This window comes from Periophthalmus magnuspinnatus, chromosome 9, assembly GCF_009829125.3.
Source record: "Periophthalmus magnuspinnatus isolate fPerMag1 chromosome 9, fPerMag1.2.pri, whole genome shotgun sequence".
NCBI classification, from domain to species: Eukaryota; Metazoa; Chordata; class Actinopteri; order Gobiiformes; family Gobiidae; genus Periophthalmus; species Periophthalmus magnuspinnatus.
Window position 1 is genome coordinate 19,141,763 of NC_047134.1, and position 21,148 is coordinate 19,162,910.

General features: G+C 36.9%; 1 protein-coding gene across 1 annotated transcript in view; it reads left to right on the forward strand.

Annotated features, from left to right (window-relative positions):
- Nucleotides 1–21,148, forward strand: part of sema4c (sema domain, immunoglobulin domain (Ig), transmembrane domain (TM) and short cytoplasmic domain, (semaphorin) 4C) — a 156,941-nt gene that overhangs the window by 102,652 nt on the left and 33,141 nt on the right. Inside the window, exons 4-7 of the mRNA XM_033972330.2 lie at nt 7,363–7,517; nt 15,966–16,028; nt 19,722–19,820; nt 20,538–20,634. Of these exons, the coding sequence (XP_033828221.1) occupies nt 7,363–7,517; nt 15,966–16,028; nt 19,722–19,820; nt 20,538–20,634 (414 nt within the window). The remainder of the gene's footprint in view (nt 1–7,362; nt 7,518–15,965; nt 16,029–19,721; nt 19,821–20,537; nt 20,635–21,148) is intronic.

Genomic DNA, 21,148 nt, shown 5'->3' on the forward strand with positions numbered 1-21,148 from the left:
GTTTTTAAGACAGTAAAAATCAGGTACAGTGTCTTTAAGTTGCCAGATATTTTGATTTACAGTTCAGGCTCCACCCACAAACCACTGGTGATAGTAGCTCAGTTGGATGAGTTTTCGTTTTCTGATGCGAAGGTTGGCGGTGCAATTTCAGCTCTCACAGATGAATGTTGTCGTTGTGTCCATAGGCAAGACACAACCAGCCTCGCACCCAGGGTCTGTGTACACTGGTGTATGAACGGGTGAGCAGTTGATGTAAATCACAAAGGTGGAAAAGTGCAAATCTATAATGTGCCTATTTAACAATGAACAGTAGAGAGGAAGCTATAGCTCATAGAAAACATGCAGTATCCAGACACTAAAAAGGAAACATAAAGGTCAAAGCCATGTACCATGTGGATACAAAGGGTAGTGTCACATTATATACAACTGGATATGGCATACTTTATAACCCTATTCTACCTTGCTATAAAAGGGAATATAATTATACATTGTACACAGTGGCTTTCCATGGGTTTTACAGTGATGAAGAATTAACACCGTTGCCATAGGAAATAGCAATCCAGAAACACAGTCCTCAAAATGGCACCAACAACTGGAACCTGAAACCCATAGCTTTAATAACTTTAATTTAATAACTAAGCGAAAGGATAGTAGTACTTTATGGCTATATATAATAATACAAGTTGTTACGACCAAGTCTCCTCAGTGCTGCCCCCATGTTGGACACAATCACTATTTTCACTTTTGCAGTATAGTAAGCTGTAGTTGTAAGTAAGGCTAAATAAGACTGGTGTATGAATGGGTGTGCACAAAACTGTTATTATAGCCATAGTGTAATTATTTGTGTGTGTGATTTTTTTTTTTTTTCCGCCTGGCTGTGTAAGGTAGCAGATGTGCTCAGATCTCCCCAGAGGTGGTCCCCTGCCTCTCCTGTGCTCTCTCTCCCTCTCAGCTCACAGTCCCACAATCCCTTCACTGTTTACACTCCTGGTCCTCAGATACTCTGCTTAGCTCATTACTTATTCTAGCTCTCTCTTGCTTGTTCACTGTGTCCTCATGCGGTGTTACAATGTTTCATTATTTTCTGAGAAGTTCTTTCAGAGTGTGTTTTAGACATGTGCATATGGATTATTCAGTCTATACGGCATTGAGTCAAATATGTCCGTCACTGAAGATAATTATGATTGAAGCAAGAGAAATACAGTGATACAATCCACTGATTATAAATTGTTGCTGTATGGACCACATTTATGTTAACATACAGCAATAAAAATAGCAATTATTTATCAGTGGTACACACAAACATCTACTTAAAGCCACAGTATGCCACCTTTTGCCAAAAAAAAAAAAAAAAAAAAAAAGAAACAGATTACATAAAAGCTTTTATATTTTTTGTTTTGGTTGTGTTTATTGCACTGGAAATATAGATGTGTCCTTACTGTCAGCAGGCTTGCATCTCCACAAACCTGACGTTTATTTGATCTGTAGATTTATTTTCATGGATAAAAATGTTCTTTTACTGTAATATTCCCCAGAATGGCAGGGGGTGGAATCATGCATATATATTTAAAAATCATTTACTATGATTATCCTGTTTTAGTTTCAGTGTTATCATTTATCGGAGTATTTCTCTTGAGCAATATATCATTCTTCAAAATTTGTTATCGTGACATGCCTATTATGATTTGTCTTGATTATCCTAATGCTAACCGGCTAAGAATTTTTCTTAGTTACACTTAAACCACCCTCTCTTCTCACAGATCCACGTAAACTCTGTACATGAGTCGTCCCAACTAGGCCATTGCATCACATGACCAGTTAGTCTCACCATAAATCACTTCTTCCCTCTATAGATTTCAGCTGCTATTTTCAGAGCGAGAAAAATACGCTAGAAATTTTCATACAGAAAAAATATAGTCATTCAATTTGTGGGATTGCGTGTGGAGCTTGGGTATTCTTTTGTTCGATTTTGCACATCTTCCATCAGCCGAGATAGAAAGAGAGAGAGGGAATGAGAACAAGGTGACACTAGAAGTAACAGGCGTGCAGATAATGAAAACTAAACAACATCTATTTTTCCGCTGTGCTTTGTCTTCGATGTAACATTTTTTCTGCGCTCGTCGGGGGAGTTGGGAAGTTATTGTAGCATCTTAGACATCGAATCGACACGAAAAAACAGCAGGTGGAAGCGTCTAATTTTGATAAAAGAGGCTTTTTTTTTTTTTATAAATCTCCCAGACAGGATATTTTTAATCCCTTTGAGATTAAACTGTAATAAAGACAAAATATGTGCAGAGAGCAGATGTCTTCAAAGTGTGGTTGATGGGCCAATCAGGGTCTACAACTGTTAGCATAAAATGTGCAGATAGAATCATCAATAATTCTGCTATGTTTTTGGAGACTATAATTTTTATTTCCTTTTTTATTGTATTTTAATAGTTTCTTTTTTCATACCTGACAGTATCGAATGCTCACTAGGTGTAGTTCGTCAGAGTGGTCACGTGATGTCGCTGTAACGTGTCCGGTCAGCTGATTTAAACAGGTTTTGGCGCTGTTTTCCTATCGGTGGAGGCGGGACGACAGCGCCATCTACAGAAGACGTTGGACTCCACCAGTAAGAAACCTGTTTAAATCAGCTGACCAGACAGCAACATCACGTTATTGCTGTATGTCACGTTATACAGCAACATCATGTGACCAGAAAATCGCTAGTGAGCAGACGAAAGTGTCAGATATGAAAATAAAGTAAACGTTGGTCTGGAAATAGGTCTATTAAAATAAACTGACAGGAGACTAGAACCTCATGGGACTAGTAAACTATTCAAGTCGTAAGCAAAATATTGTCAGTTCTCAATTTGGAAATCAAAATTGTAACATTTGAACTTTTATTTTGTTCAAATTGTGAAAAAATGTAATTGTAGAAACCTCATAATGATGACAAAAACCAGGTCCCAGACTACTTGACTGTAACACTTGACGTTTAACAAAACATTATTATCTCATGATTTTTACAGTACAAATAACAAGGTCAGTATTTAGTTAATAACAATACATCATTGCAAATTCATAAAAAGTGGTACTCTCTGCCATAAATTGACCAACACAAATGTTTTAAAATCTCTGCATTGTCTTTCTAAAGGCATTTAATTTCAATATGTATTAATCAAGCACCTAAAACTGTGATAATCCATGTGTTGTACTGTATAAGTATGAAATTTAGACACATCTGCGCAGGTCATTGAAAAGTAATAACATTTATCGAAGTATTGACTTGAATTGATCTCGCATTAGCTCAGTCACGACCTTAGAAATCCCATTGACTTCACCATCCCGTAGCTAATGTTGGTTAATGCCCTGGTAACGCAGTATAAGACCTGGTTTATGCCTGGATAAAAATGCCATTTGTGCCATAAATGTGCAGCTCAAATAACAGACTAATCACTGATTCACGCCTGTTTATACTGCGTGTTATGGGCTTTCACACGCTACATAGTCACCGCGCATGTGTCTGGGATCTGGTTTCTCCATTTGCAATAATAATAATAATAAGATGGGTAAGTGGATAGAGAGTTATTCAAGCTTGATTCACAATAAATCAACATTGCATTAGGTAGATATGTTGCTGGTATTTACTCTTTAGATTATCGTGTGAAAGAAATGATTGATTTTCAACTTTAAATCATAGTACTTTGTTTATATTACCATGTGGTTTTATATCCAGGTATGTTCCATAGTGGTCCTTGTGTGTATACTAGTCTATGTGGTCTGATAATTTTTCTGATACAGCTCAAGATCATTCTAAAGTTATTCAGGAAATGTTCATTTCTGTCCTGTAAATGTGACTTTTTCAGTATTGATACCTGCTCAAGTGAGTCTCTAGTTTTGATAATAGAGTAAATATCGATTAGTATCAGATTTTTTTATATTTTTGTCAACCCTGAAAGTAATTTTTTCTTAGTTCTCAGGATGATATTGTGACATAAATATTCAAAATTATCAACGAAATAACCTTGATGAGCAAAATGAGACTTGATCATTATAATAAAAATAGTTATACAACAAAGGTATAAGGTTATTTTTTTTTTTTTTTTTTTTTTTTTTGCTATTTTGTGTTTGATTTTACCATCCATTCATTCTGTGCAAACCTGAAAGTGAAACAAAATTTTTGCAGCCACATTTTAGCAAATTTCTGATACATTGTAAAAAAAAAAAAATATCATCATATTATCACCCTAATCTACAGAACAGTTACACAACGTTGATTTCTCTTATTTGACTTCATGATCAGCTCTGTTGACTGTTCTCTCTGTTCTTTTTCAACAGAAACTGCAACTAAATACTTGTTTGGATTTTGCAATATTAAAAAGTGTTGTGATAATTCAACCAGTTTTTCAAGTTTCATTTCACAATATTATGCTAATGCTCATGTGTTTACTTAATTTCACAATATCAGCCTTGACGATCTGTCGTAAATTATTTTTGAGCCAAACAGAGATCTTCCCAAAGCCTTTTATTTACTTTAGGAAGGGCTAAAGCAGGAGCCAAGCCATGTCTGATAAGGTCCAGATTGGAGCATCGTACAGGAGATAAGGCGTTAGCGTATTTAAACTGTGCAAATAAACACAAGGTAATGGCACTTGGACCTGCCCTTGTTGTGATAAAGACAACACTGGTGATGCCCTTCCATAAAAGTTTAGTGTTGAAATGAATTGCTGTTTTGGGATTTTGATGGTGTTAATGTGAGATTATTTATGGAACTGAATTACGTTTTTGACAAATCTTAACCTAATATTAAAGACCTGCACAATACACATTTGAACTTGTCTTAAAATGCATTGTTTTGTTGAGAACTATAGACCATAAAATAGTTTAATAGTTCTGATTATTGTATTTTCTGGAGTATAAGTCACATTTTTTGGGGAAAAGTCTAAGCAGGGACTCGCAGATCTCCCTCTCCCCAGACACGTCCTTCAGCTCCTCCGGTGGTATCCCAAGGCGTTCCCAGGCCAGCCGAGACACATAGTCCCTCCAGCGTCTTCCTGAATATAAGTCTGAGTATAAGTGGCACCCCTGACCAAAAAAGTGTTACTTATTGTCTGGAAAATACAATACTCTTAACAAAAACATTACAATTGTAAAGGTGCACTTGGTAACTTTTCTGGTGGGGAGTCTGCTACCCGCTTGTCTTCATGGAGATGTTAATTCTTTTTCGGAAATGTTCCTCAGAATGGCATGAAACTTACTTATTTTACTACGAGTGTTTCTATAGCTCAAAAATACCTTGAAACACATGCACTCTTACCTTGACAGTGATCGCCGCTCTACAGATCTGACCTGTAACTTGACCTGGTATCCTCACCTTCTTGTCTACGTGGAGATGAATACATTTAGAGGCAAAGTAATAACATCTCCATAGAAATAAGCAAGTGGTGGCAAGTTTCATAGCATACTTTTAATCTTCAAATATGACACTAATTTATATTTGAAATAAAACATTAATAAAACATTTCTACAGTCAAATCAAGAGCCTGACCAAAATATGGCCATAACTAGACTACTGTAGGGAAACTATACACTGAATATTGACAATGCCCCTGTGTCGTTAGCTTTGGCAGTCTGGAGGTGCACATGGCTCCAAATGGCTCTTATGGCCGTGAAATGAGAAAGCATTTGTTCCACTAGCTTCTTCAAACTAAAAAACACTAAAAGTTAAGGGCCCTTTTACAAGCAAACTCAGAATGCTAAACGCTAATGCTAATGTAACTGCAAATCTACACAGGCCCCATGGGAACTGTAGTCATTAATTCTCCAGAGGTCCGTCTCCAAATGACCTCTTTAAAATGCAGCCATTCGTCATGTTATTTCTAAATGTTCCTTAATATTGATTTTTTTGAGGCGCGGCAGGCTTGTAAGTTGCTTATAGAAGTCAATACATGGATTAGCTTTAACATTATTGGATATTTTTACAACAAAGAGAAGGGAAGCTATGGAAAATTGGGCTTATATGAGTCCAAGCTATTAATAAACGCTTTTCGTTCTGGTCGAAAGTCTCCAAAGGGCTATAAACTGTTATTTTAAAGGGATATTTTTATTTGTCATAAAGTAAAATGTGTTTTGCCCCAGTACATATAGGGCTATATTACAAAAGCAGCTGTTCAAAAATGTAAAAAACTCAAATCATAGACCATTTTATCCTCCTCAAACCAGGAAGTGTGCTCTTATTAGCCTTACTGTTATTAGCCTTACTCTGACTGCAAAACTCCTTCAATTCAATTCAATTTTATTTATATAGCACATTTTAAAGCAACTGCCCAAAAAAAGTATATAAAAAGTACATAAAAAGCCCCAAAAAACAAGAAAAAAAGAAAAAGAAATATGCAGATAATACAAAATCAGTGGTGAAAAGTAACAAAGTAAAAGTAGTAAAATGTATTGTACTTAAGTAGAATTTTTAGGCATCTGTACTTTACTTAAGCAACCTTTACAGTGGATACTTTTTACTTTTACTTCACTACATTTGAGAACATATATCTGTACATTCTACTCCGTTGCATTTTGAACTGAAAAGTATAAAGTTGTTTTTATATGATTGAAGAGGTTACTTTTACCATCTTACCAGTAATACACCGTCTAACATTTTCGAGTTTAAGCTTCGACTTTGCCAAACAAAAATAAAACACAAAATTCATAAGAAAAATGAAGAAATGTATTCATATTGTTACTTTTGACCAAAATATGTATTATTTTTTATCAATATCACAACAAATTAACATCACGTGTTTAAAATATCTAACTGTACTTTTACTTAAGTAGCAAAATTGAGTACTTCTTCCACCACTTTACAAAACACTGGGAAAGAACCATAAAACACCAAGGTATCCTTTCTAGGTAGTTAAAGACTAGACTGAGAGGATCTGACAGGTAGAAAGAGGCTGTTCCATAGTCTGGGCACTGCTACAGAAAATTGTACTTATAAACTCGGCGTTGTGAATACTTGGAGTGCATTAGGCAAAGTGAGGGATACTTTTAGAGTGCTGCAAACTGTTTCAAATGATAGAGTTCTGTTTTTATTGACGGTACTCAATGGTTACATGCAAATCATTCACATTTCTGCTGAACACGTGGGATGGATATGCGAACTGGAGCATATCCCTGTTAGTGTATGGGTACATGACTTCACTGCATAGGCTACTACAAAATTGTGCTTTCAGATTTGGACAATACGCATTAAGTTTATCTGGAAGTACCTTTTACCTTACCGTTATACAAGCAGTTTGGAAGAAGATGCGTTTATAGAACTATGACTAAGAGCTTAACTGTCCTCATTAGTAACACGAGGTTTCTTTTGTGTCCCGTTTGCAGATGTGTTGGACAGCATGGCGCGTTTCACTGTCCCGGGAGTGTTCAACTACAGCATGCTCACCCTGTCCGAACACGAGAGGGTGCTGTACGTGGGGGCGAGAGAGACCCTGTTTGCCCTGGACCCCAATGACATCAGCAGACAGCTACGACCACAGGTAAAGTCAACTCTAAATACATGTGCAGAAGAGTTACTGTTTCGTTTGTGGTATTCCGAATGCAGTTATTTTCCTAAATTCAAAAGGACACACTGCAATACTTGATCATGCCATTTAGGCTTCAAACTGCACATAATTAGTAAGAAAAATAGAAAACACTGCTCTTTTGGTGAGTTAATGTTCATTGTTCCTTCTCCAAAAGTAATAAATATATGCAGAACAAGCAGTGAAACAAACATAAATCTGTTTTGAATCATGAATTAAAAAATGCAACAAGTATTTTAAGCATTCAGAATAAAGTACTCTGGGTAGACCATATACATACACACACCTAAATATGTGTACTGATTTGGATCGATATTCCGGTACAGTTTTTCTTTTATTTGATGGTATTACACAGCGGCAGAAAGAAAAACAGAACGTACTAACAGACATGACAGGTGGTACAACAAATGTGAAGTTGTTTTAACCTTATGCTGTATATGAAGCTTTTCTTTTTAATACTTTAGTTTTATAAGTATTTTAAAACAAAGAATAACAGCACACACAAAGCGATTAACGTATATACATAATGAAACACCTTTTTTTTAAAATATCACAAACCTATTTCTCCCGATATCTTTTATATTTTTCAGTAGAAAGTCTCAATTAAAGCTCAGTCTCTCTGTGTCGTAATAGAATGAAAATATTCCAAGTATTCAAAAAACAGTACCGGTACACTGATTGGACCATGTATCAGAATATGTTACAAAATACTGTTATAATGTGTTTAATTTGGTATTTTGTGCCTGGAAACACTGAGTATTCTGTCACAGTTTGAGTATTGTGACACTGATATGTTGTTCCAGTCCCGTCCTTTTAGAGATGTGTGGTGGTGGTTGACAACAAAAAAGAAAAGTTGGTGTTTATTTTCTTCTGGGAACAATTTTCTCTTGTCTGAGATTTTTCAGCTTTTGAACACAACCAATTTTCTGAATGGTGAGAATACTTTTATTTGAAATAGACTTGGTCGATTTTCACAGTCAATAGTTCAGAAATCAATAGCACCAGACCATCCGAAATGAATTATACCCAGTGCGCGGCTACATTAGCTTAATGAAATTAGCTTTATACTTAAAAGCTTATAGAGACTTAGCTTTGACACGGCATAATCTCCGTCTCGGTCGCTCCGTTAACTCACAAGATGACCTTAATTTATTATTTTTCATTTTGGCTTCAAGGACGGCACGTAGCAACTCTGGCCGGGACATCATTGGAGAGCTTAAGTGCCATAATAAATGCTATAGTGTTAATGTTGGCTCTTTTATTGGGCTACATGATACGTCTTTATGAAATGTTCTATCTCCGCTCCTGCTAAAATGATCAAGACGTGGGGCAATTAGGAGTCTACTTCAGATGTGTCCTTCGCGTAGGGTCAAAACTGTCGTAAAGATATAATTGGTGTAGTGAGCAGAACGTTTAGTTAGAGTGCGTGTCTCTGCAAAAACAACCAACCTTTTTTTTTTTATCTCAAAGACAATATTTTTCTTTAAAGGCTAGTCTCCGGTTGCCAAATCATAAACAGCGAAAGCTAAAAAAGGACATTTACAAGTCTTTTCCACTGCAATACAACGTTAATTCAATAGCATTAAGTACAGATAAAGTGAAGTTTTAGTGTTTCGCTTTGTTGTTCTGATATTTAACCAGCTTCAGTAATTGTCAAGTATTTTAAAATGAGATATAAAGATAGGAAAGACAAGTTGAAATGCCGTTTTCTTATATGGTGTTAAATAAAAGTGCTAAATAGGCTATTGTGATTTTAATTGTGTAATATAAAACTGCATTAATTATAAAGCTGTCTCGGAAATTATTGCTTGGCTATTTCTCAACAAGTACAAAAGGAAAAGTTTTGGAGTATATCTCAAATTTGAAAAAAACAAAACAAAACAACAACACAATTACGCTTGCACAAGGCTTCATTTCAACTTTAATAATTTTTGGTCAGGCTTTGTGCGTTTTGAGACATGTTGCCAAGTTATTAGTTGATTCAAATGTTATTTATGTTATCTGTAGCTTAAAGCCCTCAAGAGTTATGTTGCGAGCGCTGGACTGCCAAGTTTTGTGATTGTAGTAAGTGCCCACATTGGCTGGTGTGAGCACAAATCTATATCTGCTGCAGTCTTGGCGTGGGAGGACACACTCACACACTTGTTTTGCCTCCTAAAGTTTACGACATACTTATTCAGTTTTTTTTATTGTCCATGTTTTAATTTGCAAATCTGTTTTTTTTTTCTGCTGCAGGCCGAAGCTGTATATAAGTGCCCTTGACTAGAAGTGTGGTATAGTCAAAAAAGTGTAGTTTACTTACTTTACTTTATTTGAAGTAGAAATTATTGTATACAAAGTACTTTTAAGCATATTCAAAGCCACTGTATGTAACGTTTAGCCAAAAAAAATACACAAAAATAAAATAAAAGCATTGAAAAGCATTGAAAAACTGTGCGTCCGTACCATAGACTGTATAAAGAAGTGAACTAAGTGTGACATAAGAGTGTGACGTCACCCATAGCATTCAGCTCCAGTCAAACGAATTCAAATGACTCTGAGCGGACTTGCATCACCACAAACCTGACTGACCTCCTTCTTGTTTCCATGGAAATGTTGCTCCTTTGGCTATAGTCGTCCAAAGTTTGGCATAAAATGTATCTTTCTCCATAGCGAATGTTCCAAATTATGGTTATAACTTTCCATTTCCATAGAATCCTGCAGGTAACTTAACGCCTCCAGAAAGTTACGCAATTTTAAATATCACCGTGATCATATACACAGAGCAAAATTTACTTCCCAGTAATAAAAATGTAGGAAGCAAATTGCATCTTTACCAGCTACTATATATAGCCTCTATCACTATATGAACCTTTTGGAAAGCAGATGACAGATACAAGCTGGGACCACAGTAGTCGACTATTCAAAATCTGCCTCTTGATTAAATTGATGCTAAAACTATATACAGTACAACTTATTCAGAAAGTTTGACAGGTAAATGTACTAATATAAATGCATCTTACTACCCTGCTCTGACCATTATTTCTGCATTTCTTCACAATTATGGAGATTGGAAACCCTCTAAGGCCCAATCCAGTGTTGCCTTGCTCTCAATAATTACAATCAATACAATTACAAGGTCTAATGGAGGTGTGTAGCAAGTGGCCCGCAGTGGTTTGGGGATTGCTATCTGATTTACCCCGCTAATCTCATTATAATGGTCACACATACCGGAAGAGTGAGACGAAACTATAGGAGGACGAAACCAAATCAGGACCAAATAGCAGTAACTCACAGTTTAGCCACATATCTGGATTTAAAACAGGACTAAACCAGGACTAGTGTTGTCATTTTTTTTTTTTTTTTTTACAACAATCTAGTTTACTTGTTCTAAGATTAAACAAAATCCATAGTCAGATATTTCAAACTTTCCATGTATCAGAAGTTTCAAAGACGTGCGTCCCAGCAGCTGTCTGCCCCGGTCCTCGGTGATGTGAGCGCACCTGTTGTCCTCCCTGATGTGTCTTGTGCGTTGGATATATGGTGACAGTGCACAGACCTGGGAGATGTTTCACAGCCTACCACCATCTGGGCACTGCTCGATGATGGCTTCTCTCTTTCGTAATCCCTCTGTCTCCCCATGTAACTCTCTCTCTTTCTGTCTCCCTCCTTCCAGTTGACTTTGTCTTTCTCTCTCTGTGTATGTCACTCCCTCACCCTCCCTTTGTCTTTCTCTGTCCGTCTTTCTCCTGTCACTCTTCATCTCTTTCTCTTTGTCTTTCTTTCTTTCTGCCTTTATCTCCATCTCTCGCTCCCTCCATCTCTCACTTTCTCTCGCTCTCTCCCTTTGCCAGATCTCTTTCGGTCTCTCTTCCTTTTTCATTCCGTCACCCTTCCTTTCTTACTCTCTGTCAATCTCTCCCTGTGTCTTTCTTTCTCTCTATCTCTCTTTCTCTGTTGCTTTCTCCCTCCATCTCAATCTTTCGCTCTCGCTCAATCTCTCTCTCTCTGTCTCTCTGCATTTTTCTCTCTGTCTCTCATTTCCCTCATTCTCTCTCCCCGTCTCCCTCTGTGTCCATCTTTCTCTCTGTCTCTCTTAATTTCTCTCTATCTCCATTTTATCTCCATTTTTCTCTCTGTATCTCCCGTCTCTCTCTGTCTCTCTCCCTCATCTCCCTCTCTCTCTCCCTCTCTCATTCTTCCCCTCACTTTCTCTCTGTCTCTGTCAATCTTCATCTCTTTCTTCTTCTGTCTGTCTATCTCTCTCTCTCCCATGTCTCTTTCTCTCTCTATAACCCTGCCTCTCTATCTCCATCTCTCTGTCTCTCGCTCCTTTCTTCTTTCACTTTCTCTGTCTCTCTCCCTCCGCCATCTCTCCTTCTATCTCTCTTCTTTTCTCATTCCGTCACCCTCCTTTTCTCTCCCTCTGTCCATCTCTCTGTGTGTCTTTCTTTCAATCTATCACTCTTTCTCCCTCCATCTCCATCTTTTTATCTGTCTTTCTTTTTCTCAGTTTCTCTCCCCGTCTCTCTCTGTCTCCACCTTTCTCTCTATCTCTCTAGCTGCATCTTTCTGTCTGTCCCTTTCTTTCCCTCAATTTCTCTCCCTTTCTCTCTCTGTCTCCACCTTCCTCTCTATCTCCCTGTCTCTCTATCTGCATCTTTCTCTCTGTCTCCACCTTTCTCTCTGTCTCTCTATCTCCATTTTTCTCTCTGGATCTTCATCTCTCTCGCTGTCTCTCCCTCATCTTACTTTCTCTCTCTATCCTCCGCCCACTTTCTTTCTGACGCTCTCTATCCTCCCCTCTCTCTGTCTCTCGCTCTCCCTCTTGTCTCTGTCTCCCTCTCTTGTTCCGTACCTCTTTTCTCTCGTCTTTTCCTCGTTCTTCATCCGTCGTGTTGTGTACAGATCAGGCGTGGGAATAGCAGCAGCTGTGCACACACTGACGGATGTATCATCGTAACATTGTCGACATTAGCAGAGCGCTATAACATCTGCAAATAAAAAAATATATTTAATTACTCCTATTACTTTAGAAAACAGGGACCAATCAACAAGTCTCCTGTTGTAAAATGGAAAACCTTCAAATTCTATTCAAAATACTACGTCAAGTCAGCTCACTCCTGCCCCCTGCTGGTTGCCAAGTGGTACTGTCAGACGCGATAAACTAATTAAAAATATAACTTTGTGTTTATTTAAGTTGAACATTTGCAGTTACTATATATTCAGACATTCTATACAGTGTGTCAAGAAATCCTTCAGTTTTGTACGTCTAATTAAATAAATGTAAGCAAGAGAAACTATTAGAGACCGTGACCTTCGCTCTGCGTTTAATTCAATGTATTCCTGTGGTCGTTGTCATGGTAACGGTTGAAAAACAACTAATTAAATCATGAGGAAACATCAGTGTGGGTATTAACATGGTCTTATAGGAGGTCAGTCACAGTAGTTTTTGTAACAGGAGTATTTATATTCCCTTTGTCTGCATTAAAAGTTGAAATAGTATGTCTAGTACTTGTAGTAAAGGTAGTAACAGTACAGCTGGTTCAGAGATACTACAGTTTTACTAAGTGACATAACATAAAAAAATTTAAAAAGTAAAAAAGTAACTTAGCTCAATTTTATTTTTGAGAAGGTCTGTATGCCTCAGAAAACCCACTGATTGTAAAAGTTTTTTTTTTTTACTTATTTGTGGAAGTAATTACATGGACACTTGGTTTGTGCATTTGGAGAGTCTAATTGCTGGAGTTTGATGTTGAGATGCATCAGCATAAACGCTGCACTTTGACCTTTAATGAAAAAACAGAACAAAACACAAGACCATTAAAGGAGGGAAATGAGCCGAGAGAATGTTGTTTTGCTTTTTATATAAAACTTTCTCACTACCACTGCTATTATTATTTTTTGAAAGAAAAGCAGATATAATTGTAATAATTCAAAACTTGAAATTCATAAAACAAGGTGGATTCAAATCTTGAAATTGGGACTGATGGTTGATAAATCCAAATTTTAAAGGACATATATTGTGCAAAATTGACCTTTTTGAGCTTATAACCCTGTTGTAACAGTGGTGCCTCATGAAACACATGAAAAACACCTGGATATGTATTTAATTTCATTCACACTTGTTTAATTAGTCCTTTTTAATAAGTCCACTCCCTTTGAGAATTCAGTCTTGATTTTTCCCAGCATTATTAGGTCACAGGTGAATGTTTGGAGGTCTCCTGTGCTATTTTTAAACCCATACATCATTGTCGTAGCGTCGTAGTGTTGGAAGAAAGTTTCTAACCATAGACTGTATACATAAATAAACATAGCTAACCTGCTAGCCGCCACGTTCCAAATGACAAGTGAACATAGGCATGCTTACGGCTCCATCAGCTCTGACTCCAATTTATTTTGTATTGAAAAACTGTCGCTCCTCTCTCTCTTTCTTGTAATTTTGGTTATAAAATGTTCGTATTCTGTAAATCAAGATATGAGTATTAATAACAGACAAATCAGGTGCCTTCTTTCCCCGAGGTTGCTCCCACTAGTGTTTGATTGACAGCGTTGCTAAGTGCCCGCTCCCTGCTAAACCAGCGGGACGGGGCGTTGCCTTCAACAGCCTCGTTCTAGATTGGCTTCATATTCGTCCCTATACCTTCTAGCCTCAATGAGTTTCATTTGACTGAAGCTGAGTGCTATGGTTGACGTCACACTCTTGTAATCCACTTCTTTATACATATGTTTCTAGTCTTAGCTTAAATTTCTTCAATAGAAAATCCCTCTGCTGCAGTACCTTGTGTAGGGAGTGCATCTGTGTCTGTATTGTCTGTACATAGCAATTATTTAAGTTAAAACATGAGATACCAAAGCAGTCCTACTCAAGAGCATGTTTAAAGACCAATAACAACACAAATAATGCATTGTACTTTCTTTTAATATATCAAATAGAAATCTGTTTGTACCATGCTTGTGTTTATTAAAGGTCTTATATTACACAAAGTTGACTCCTGTGAGTTTTAAGCCATGTTATAGTTCTGTTACCTCATCAAAAACATACCCAGAGCTGTGTTTTGGGGTTTTTTTTTGTTGGTTTGTTTTGTTTCATTCACATGTTTGAGTAATTGTTAGTCTGTCTACATCTCCAAAGCTCAAAATGATCTGTTCTACTTTGTGATGTCATGAATTTTTCAAGTTAACAGGTGCCTTTTACCTTTTGTTCAGTGGAGATAGACACTTCCAAGGCTGAAACTGTCCAAATGATTCTAGTGAAGGTGTATGGAGTTTAAAAACACTAAAAAAACACTTTCTGAAACAGAGAACTCAGCCTAAATGTGCAGGGTTTGTGTGTTAAACATGTGAATGAAACAAAACACAACTCTGACTTTGTTATTGATGAGGAAACAACATTATAACAGATCAGAAAATAGCGTAATATGGGTCCTTTAAAACTTGTACTTTTATAAATTTGACAAACACAAGACTGAACTGTTCGCAGAAGACGACAGGGTAAAATATGATGTATGTTTAGTCGTATTGGTTTCCACACCATTTGAACTAACAGTGGTCATTACAGGTCAAGCACTGCTGTAAATCCAGGACCTCTCTGGATTGGAGTCAGACCAATAGCAATCAAACAAAGGATTATGGCTGGACAGTGGAGACCCACAGCCTATAAAGACACTATATTACACCGACTTTTATGGAGCGCAGTAACAATGAGTTTTAATAATGTTAGATACTAGAAGTGATGCATCTGGTGATACCCATTTGAACTGTGGGTTGGAAGATCATAATGACACTGTATAGAGAGAGGTGCTCGAGCTATGGCTACTCAATTATGGGAAAAAACATCAACATTTTGGAAGGTCATAAATTGTTAGATAAGATATGGATTTTTTTTTTTTATTAGTTTTTTTTTATTACATGTGCAGTCAAATCTCCAGCATAGTGCACTCTTTTACCCACAACTTTTCAGAAACGTTTTATAGCCTATATTACAAAAAAACATCTTTTTGTTTCAGGCACCTGGATGGAAATGGATTATATTACCGTCTTTGTTGACTTGTTTATTGAAGCACTTTACAAAATACCTTTGTGGTTGCTATGGTAACTGCTTCAAATTGTAGAAAGTGAGTTTTTTATTAAACCCAAAAACATGTGTGTTATAAAATATTACCCCTTAGAAAGTATTCAGAAACATTGTAAGCTACTAGTACTGCTATGAGAACATCTTCACGTGGTACAACTTCTTTTATTGTTACTACATGTACTTGTGCTGTTATTGCTATTCCTGCTACTCCTCAAAATCGACTACCGTTGCTGGTTTACTTCTCCATTCTTTGCCAATAATACTATGTATAAATAAAATGCACATATAAAATAAATCATTGTATATGTGCACTTCATCTAATCTATACCGTTCTATCTTTTGTTCAGATCGACTGGCCAGCCCCACAAGATAAGAAGAGGGAGTGCGTGGCCAAGGGAAAGAACAACCAGGTAACGCACTTAAGCGCTGTTATATTCCTCTCTGATCAATTACATTTTGTCAAGTCAGGCTCACGTTTCAGGCCTGGAGAGCTTCCAGTCATTACATTAGCGAACTTCCCCCTCAATAGCAACATCACATCGCAGCCATCAGCAGCTTTAGCTTTAGCTTCTGATCAGCAGCGTTACAAATAGACCTGCGTCCTGTTTACGAGACGCTAACAGGAAGTCAAAACAATAACATCAGGAGGCTCATATCGGTAAATGTCGTTATGAGTGATGGAGGATGAGAGTTTTAAGAAGAATGAAAAGCCCTAGATACTGTGTTTATTGATCGGAACGGTGCGGTCAAAATAAACATCTCAAAAGTCACTCAATGCTGGGATGACTTGCCAAATGAGTTATGAGTTATTATTACTTAAAAACTCTTAATTACACTATTATTGTATTATATGTTGTCATGGTAATGTATTTGTATATGCCAAACGTTTAATTGGGACTCCAGGAAGATTAGCAGTCAACAGGCGAAGCTAACGGGTGTCCAATGTTAAATAAAGAAATAATAATACGTAATAAGATAAGATAAGATAAATAATTATTAATCTCACACGGGTATAAAACAAGAGGTGAACCAAAATTAACCCAAACCTTTCTCTCCATGCCTGTGTCTGAATGTCCACTCAAGTCCCTAACCCCACATTCTGCATAGCCCCACACTCTTTATCAGACTCTATTTTTTTTTTTTATTGTTTGAGATGTGGAAATTATAGCTCTTTTAACACCTTAAGCAACTTTACACAGCAATGGTTTATTTAATAGTGAATTATTTATAATCAGCGATCAACAGTGCAACAAACCAGCGCGTCTGTCTGCTTTCATTCAGTCGTGTTGTGTCCAGTTAAAGACCTGCTGCTGTCCATTGTTGTTTTTCCGAATCTCACAGTGCATTGTGGTCTATATTGCCCGGTCTAGTGAACACCAATGCCCAATACTTTTCACAGTGCATTGTGAGAAATTTTGAGTGCACTACTTTTTCACTGCTTGGTCGTTTGGACACCGCTAAAAATGGCGTGACCCCTAAATCGTGCCGTTAGTAAGGAATAATGTGGATATTTGGACAAAGGACATATTTTAGTAGGATTTTTTATGGTTTTGAAGTAGTGGCAGTTCAGGCTTAATGGGCTTTAATATTCTGTAACTCTTATACTTATAGTAGTAAGTACAGTGATCAATTATTTGGGTTAATTACTCTGTCTTTGAACTTTCTTTGATTTTCTAACATGGAGACAAAAATATAAGTCATGTTTAGTGCCAGTCCCAAGTTCAAATAAATGTATTTTTATTTATTTATATTTTTATTTATTTATTTTTAATAGCTGCAAATATAATTCAATTAATCAAAATCAAACAGTTAATCTTAAGTCACTGGTTGATAACAGAGAAGCAGATTAACCAACAACCAATTCATAAACAAGCCATTTTATTTATACCATGTTTATTAATGTTTCTTTATTTCCTTTAATTCATTCGTCAATCAAGCCAAATGCATTTACTTCTCTAAGCAATATCATCTGGGTCTGTCTTTAAGCCTCTGTCCATTTCTGCACATTATAAATTGTCGTGTCTAATGTTTGTTTTTTTGTTGAGAATCCCTGGACCAGCGGGACAAGATTAACAAAAACATTATATTGTCGACGCTTTTTAGTTTACATTTAAGGAAAAGTGGCGGCCTTAGCTTTATACCCCTCTGACTACAACACCCCGTCGTCCAAACGAGCTTTAAACTCCATACTCAAATGAATTTCTCTTCTGAACCTCTTAGAACATTTGTTTAAAAAGCGGTCTGTGGTCTAGTCCCTGTTTCACTCTCCCTTTTCTGCATAATGTCCTCTTCATTTGGTTAATTTTTTATGAAAGCGCACACAGGTTTTTGGGAAGACAAGATGAGAATTTTACCTTTTGCAGCACAGTTATTTTGACATATTTTAGTACAGAATGTGAAGGGACAATGCAAATGGTCTCAAAATGACTAGATACACAGCATACATACATTTTAGTCTTAAAAAACTCATAAATTGAAAATATTTAGTTACTTATACTTAAAGTCTGACTCAATTGTGTCCCATTGTGTCCTAGGCAAGACACTTTTCACCTTGTTAAGCGCGGTGTGGGTGATTCGTCACCATCAGAGAGGTCATCAGTGCAAATCGGCAGCCGCAAACAGCCAATACTAACTATTCGCTATGCTAATTAATCTTTGAATTACTCTAATCATTCATCACGTAACTATACAGTACAATATCTGCCACGAAACATTCCTCATTATCCCTTTAAGCAGCTACAATTTAACAGAGGCCAAAGCTAATCCCTACTACATATGGCGATACATAAAATCTTACAATGCAGAAATCCCATATGGCGTTTACAGTGTCCAGTGTTAGATTAGCAATTAGCTGTTTATGTCAAGCTGCCAGACAGATCTCATTGTAATTATCCGCAGTGATTGCAGAGGCTGTAAAAGTAAATTATAAAAAAATGCAAATTGTGATAATACGAGCAGTAAAATATGCATATTGTTTTTTGTTTTTTTTTCCAAACGTAATGGCCACATCATCGGAATGGAGTGAATTATTCATAGCACTAATTCCTATTCCAGCATCTGTTCCCAATTGCATTCCGAGAGTTGTATTGTTTGTCAGAGCCCGAGCATTAAAGGGCATTTCTCATAAAACACTGCATATATTACAGCTCTAATCACTTGCATATTGTTTAGATGAAGACAAGCTGCCGGTTCTTGTCGCTTTCAAAGGTTGGGGAGATAATTGTGCATGTTAACTCAGTGTTTAGATCTGGCCTTGAGTAAATATTTGCAAAGGAAATGATCTCATAAACAAAGCAAATTGTGGGACCGATCGAAGAGACAAGAAAAGGTAATGGGCTCTAGATGGAAAACTCTAGACTGGGTAATAAATAATGAACAAGATTGGCATTTGAAATGTAAGTTGGACTTGTAGATGTAAGATGGGCTGCGTCAGTGAAACAATTTGAGGGAAAAAGTGTATGTAATTGCATGTCGACAGAAGACCTTTCAAATGAGTTTTAGTTACACATTATTCATTTTTTGTATGAATTTACCTTATTTTTACTGTCTTAAAAGTCAGAAAAACAAGAAGTGTTTTGCAGTGGTAAAGATAAAAAACAACTAGCATGCTAAGAGGGCACACTTCCTGATTCTGAGTCTCATTTTGACCTGCTTTAGAAATAAGAGTCCTGGATACACAATATTAATACACAATATACATTTTTTGTATGAATTTACCTTATTTTTACTGTCTTAAAAGTCAACTAGCATGCTGACACAGCACACTTCCTGATTCTGAATCTTATTTTGACCTGCTTTAGAATATATTTGTGCAGATTTTCCTCAAATACATGGCAAAAAATCAGGTTCAGTGATTTTAATTGGGTACAGCTATTTAATTCTGGTTTCCATTTACTCATTCAGGTCCAAAATTAGGACTGTTTGTTTTTTATGACAGTATTAAATAGATAGAAACACTTGCTATGACATAATTATTTAACCACAGTTTACAAAGATAAATTGGGTGAATGTAGGTCCCAATTGGCAATCAGCCCATACAGTGATAGTATCGAATTTTCACATAAAAAAATATCCTAACCATGTCTCTCCTCTCTTTGTTTCAGACCGAGTGCTTCAACTACATACGCTTTCTACAGAGCTACAACCACACGCACCTGTACACCTGCGGCACCTACGCCTTCCAGCCCAAGTGCACCTACGTGGTGAGTGCTACCTGACAGGTGTCAAACCCACACACACACCTGTCTCACCTCGGGGCCAGCACCGGGCGACAAATTCAAAACAAGTGCAAGGGAAAAGACTTTCTCAAACTGGGACACACTTGTGCACTTTAATATATTTAAGTTACTCAAATCAACTCGGGTGCCAACAGCTCCAGTGTTTTTGTTATTACTCTAACGTAAATTCATATGGAAAATTGGACACACATTTCCAGTGTTCCCAAATGTTAATCCCTAATTAATCTATAAGAACATTTTAGTAACTATGTATACCAGTTGCATAAAATAATGTTGTTTATTATATTTGTGAAACTCAACTTACTTATATGGGATCAATTCTACATCTCCTTTTATGACTGGATTTTTCCTAATGTTCTTTGTGACATATAGTGATCTAAACTAACAGAATATTACATACAATAGGGAACACGAAGTGAGTATTGGAATTTTATTATTTTATTTTGAATTCATCAGAAAGATATATAAACGTGTTCCTTTTGTACATTGCATTACTCGGTTTTGCAGTGCATGTGCGCCTTTCTGATGGTGATGTGTTAGGACATCATAGAGACGTCTGCGCACTTGGACAGGCAGAGTGCAGTAGTGTTATGTGGGCAATAATGAGAAGTGACCAGCAGCCACCTGTGCCTCCCCTATCATCTCATATGTGTGTGTGTGTTTGCGTGTGTGTGTGTGCAGAACGCCGACTACTTCACCATCAACACTGGCGCTCTGGAGGACGGGAAGGGCAAGTGTCCATATGACCCCGCTAAAGGACACACTGGACTCATAGTGGGTGAGTATGAGAAGTCCATTGCATTGGATTACACTACTACTACTACTACTACTACTTCTACTACTGCAATCCCTATAGTACTACTATTGCAATTACTATAGTAGTTAATAGTGTAGTAGCAGATGTTTGAGCCTATTATATATATATGAAATACCAATAAAAAACTGAATTCTTGATCATGAAAATGTTTTGCTATTACAATGTGTGAATAAAATTATGCTTATATTTTATCATTAATGAACCGTATGCTTATATTGTGTGTACGAGACTGAAATTGACTAGAGAAACAGGAAACAACGGTGTGGGTGAAAGGTCAAAAGCTGTGTAACCTGAACTGAAATATAAGAAAAGTCATGTCTGTGTGGAGAGGGTAATAGCGTGTTGTTCTACTGATAAACAGGATGGGAAAACTGCTGAGTTGAGTCAAGATGTTAATAAAAGGGGAGCGTCGGAGAAGGTACAGAGAAGACCTCGTGGAAGCAGTCTGCGTAGCTTCTTCTCTGTGCTCACTCCC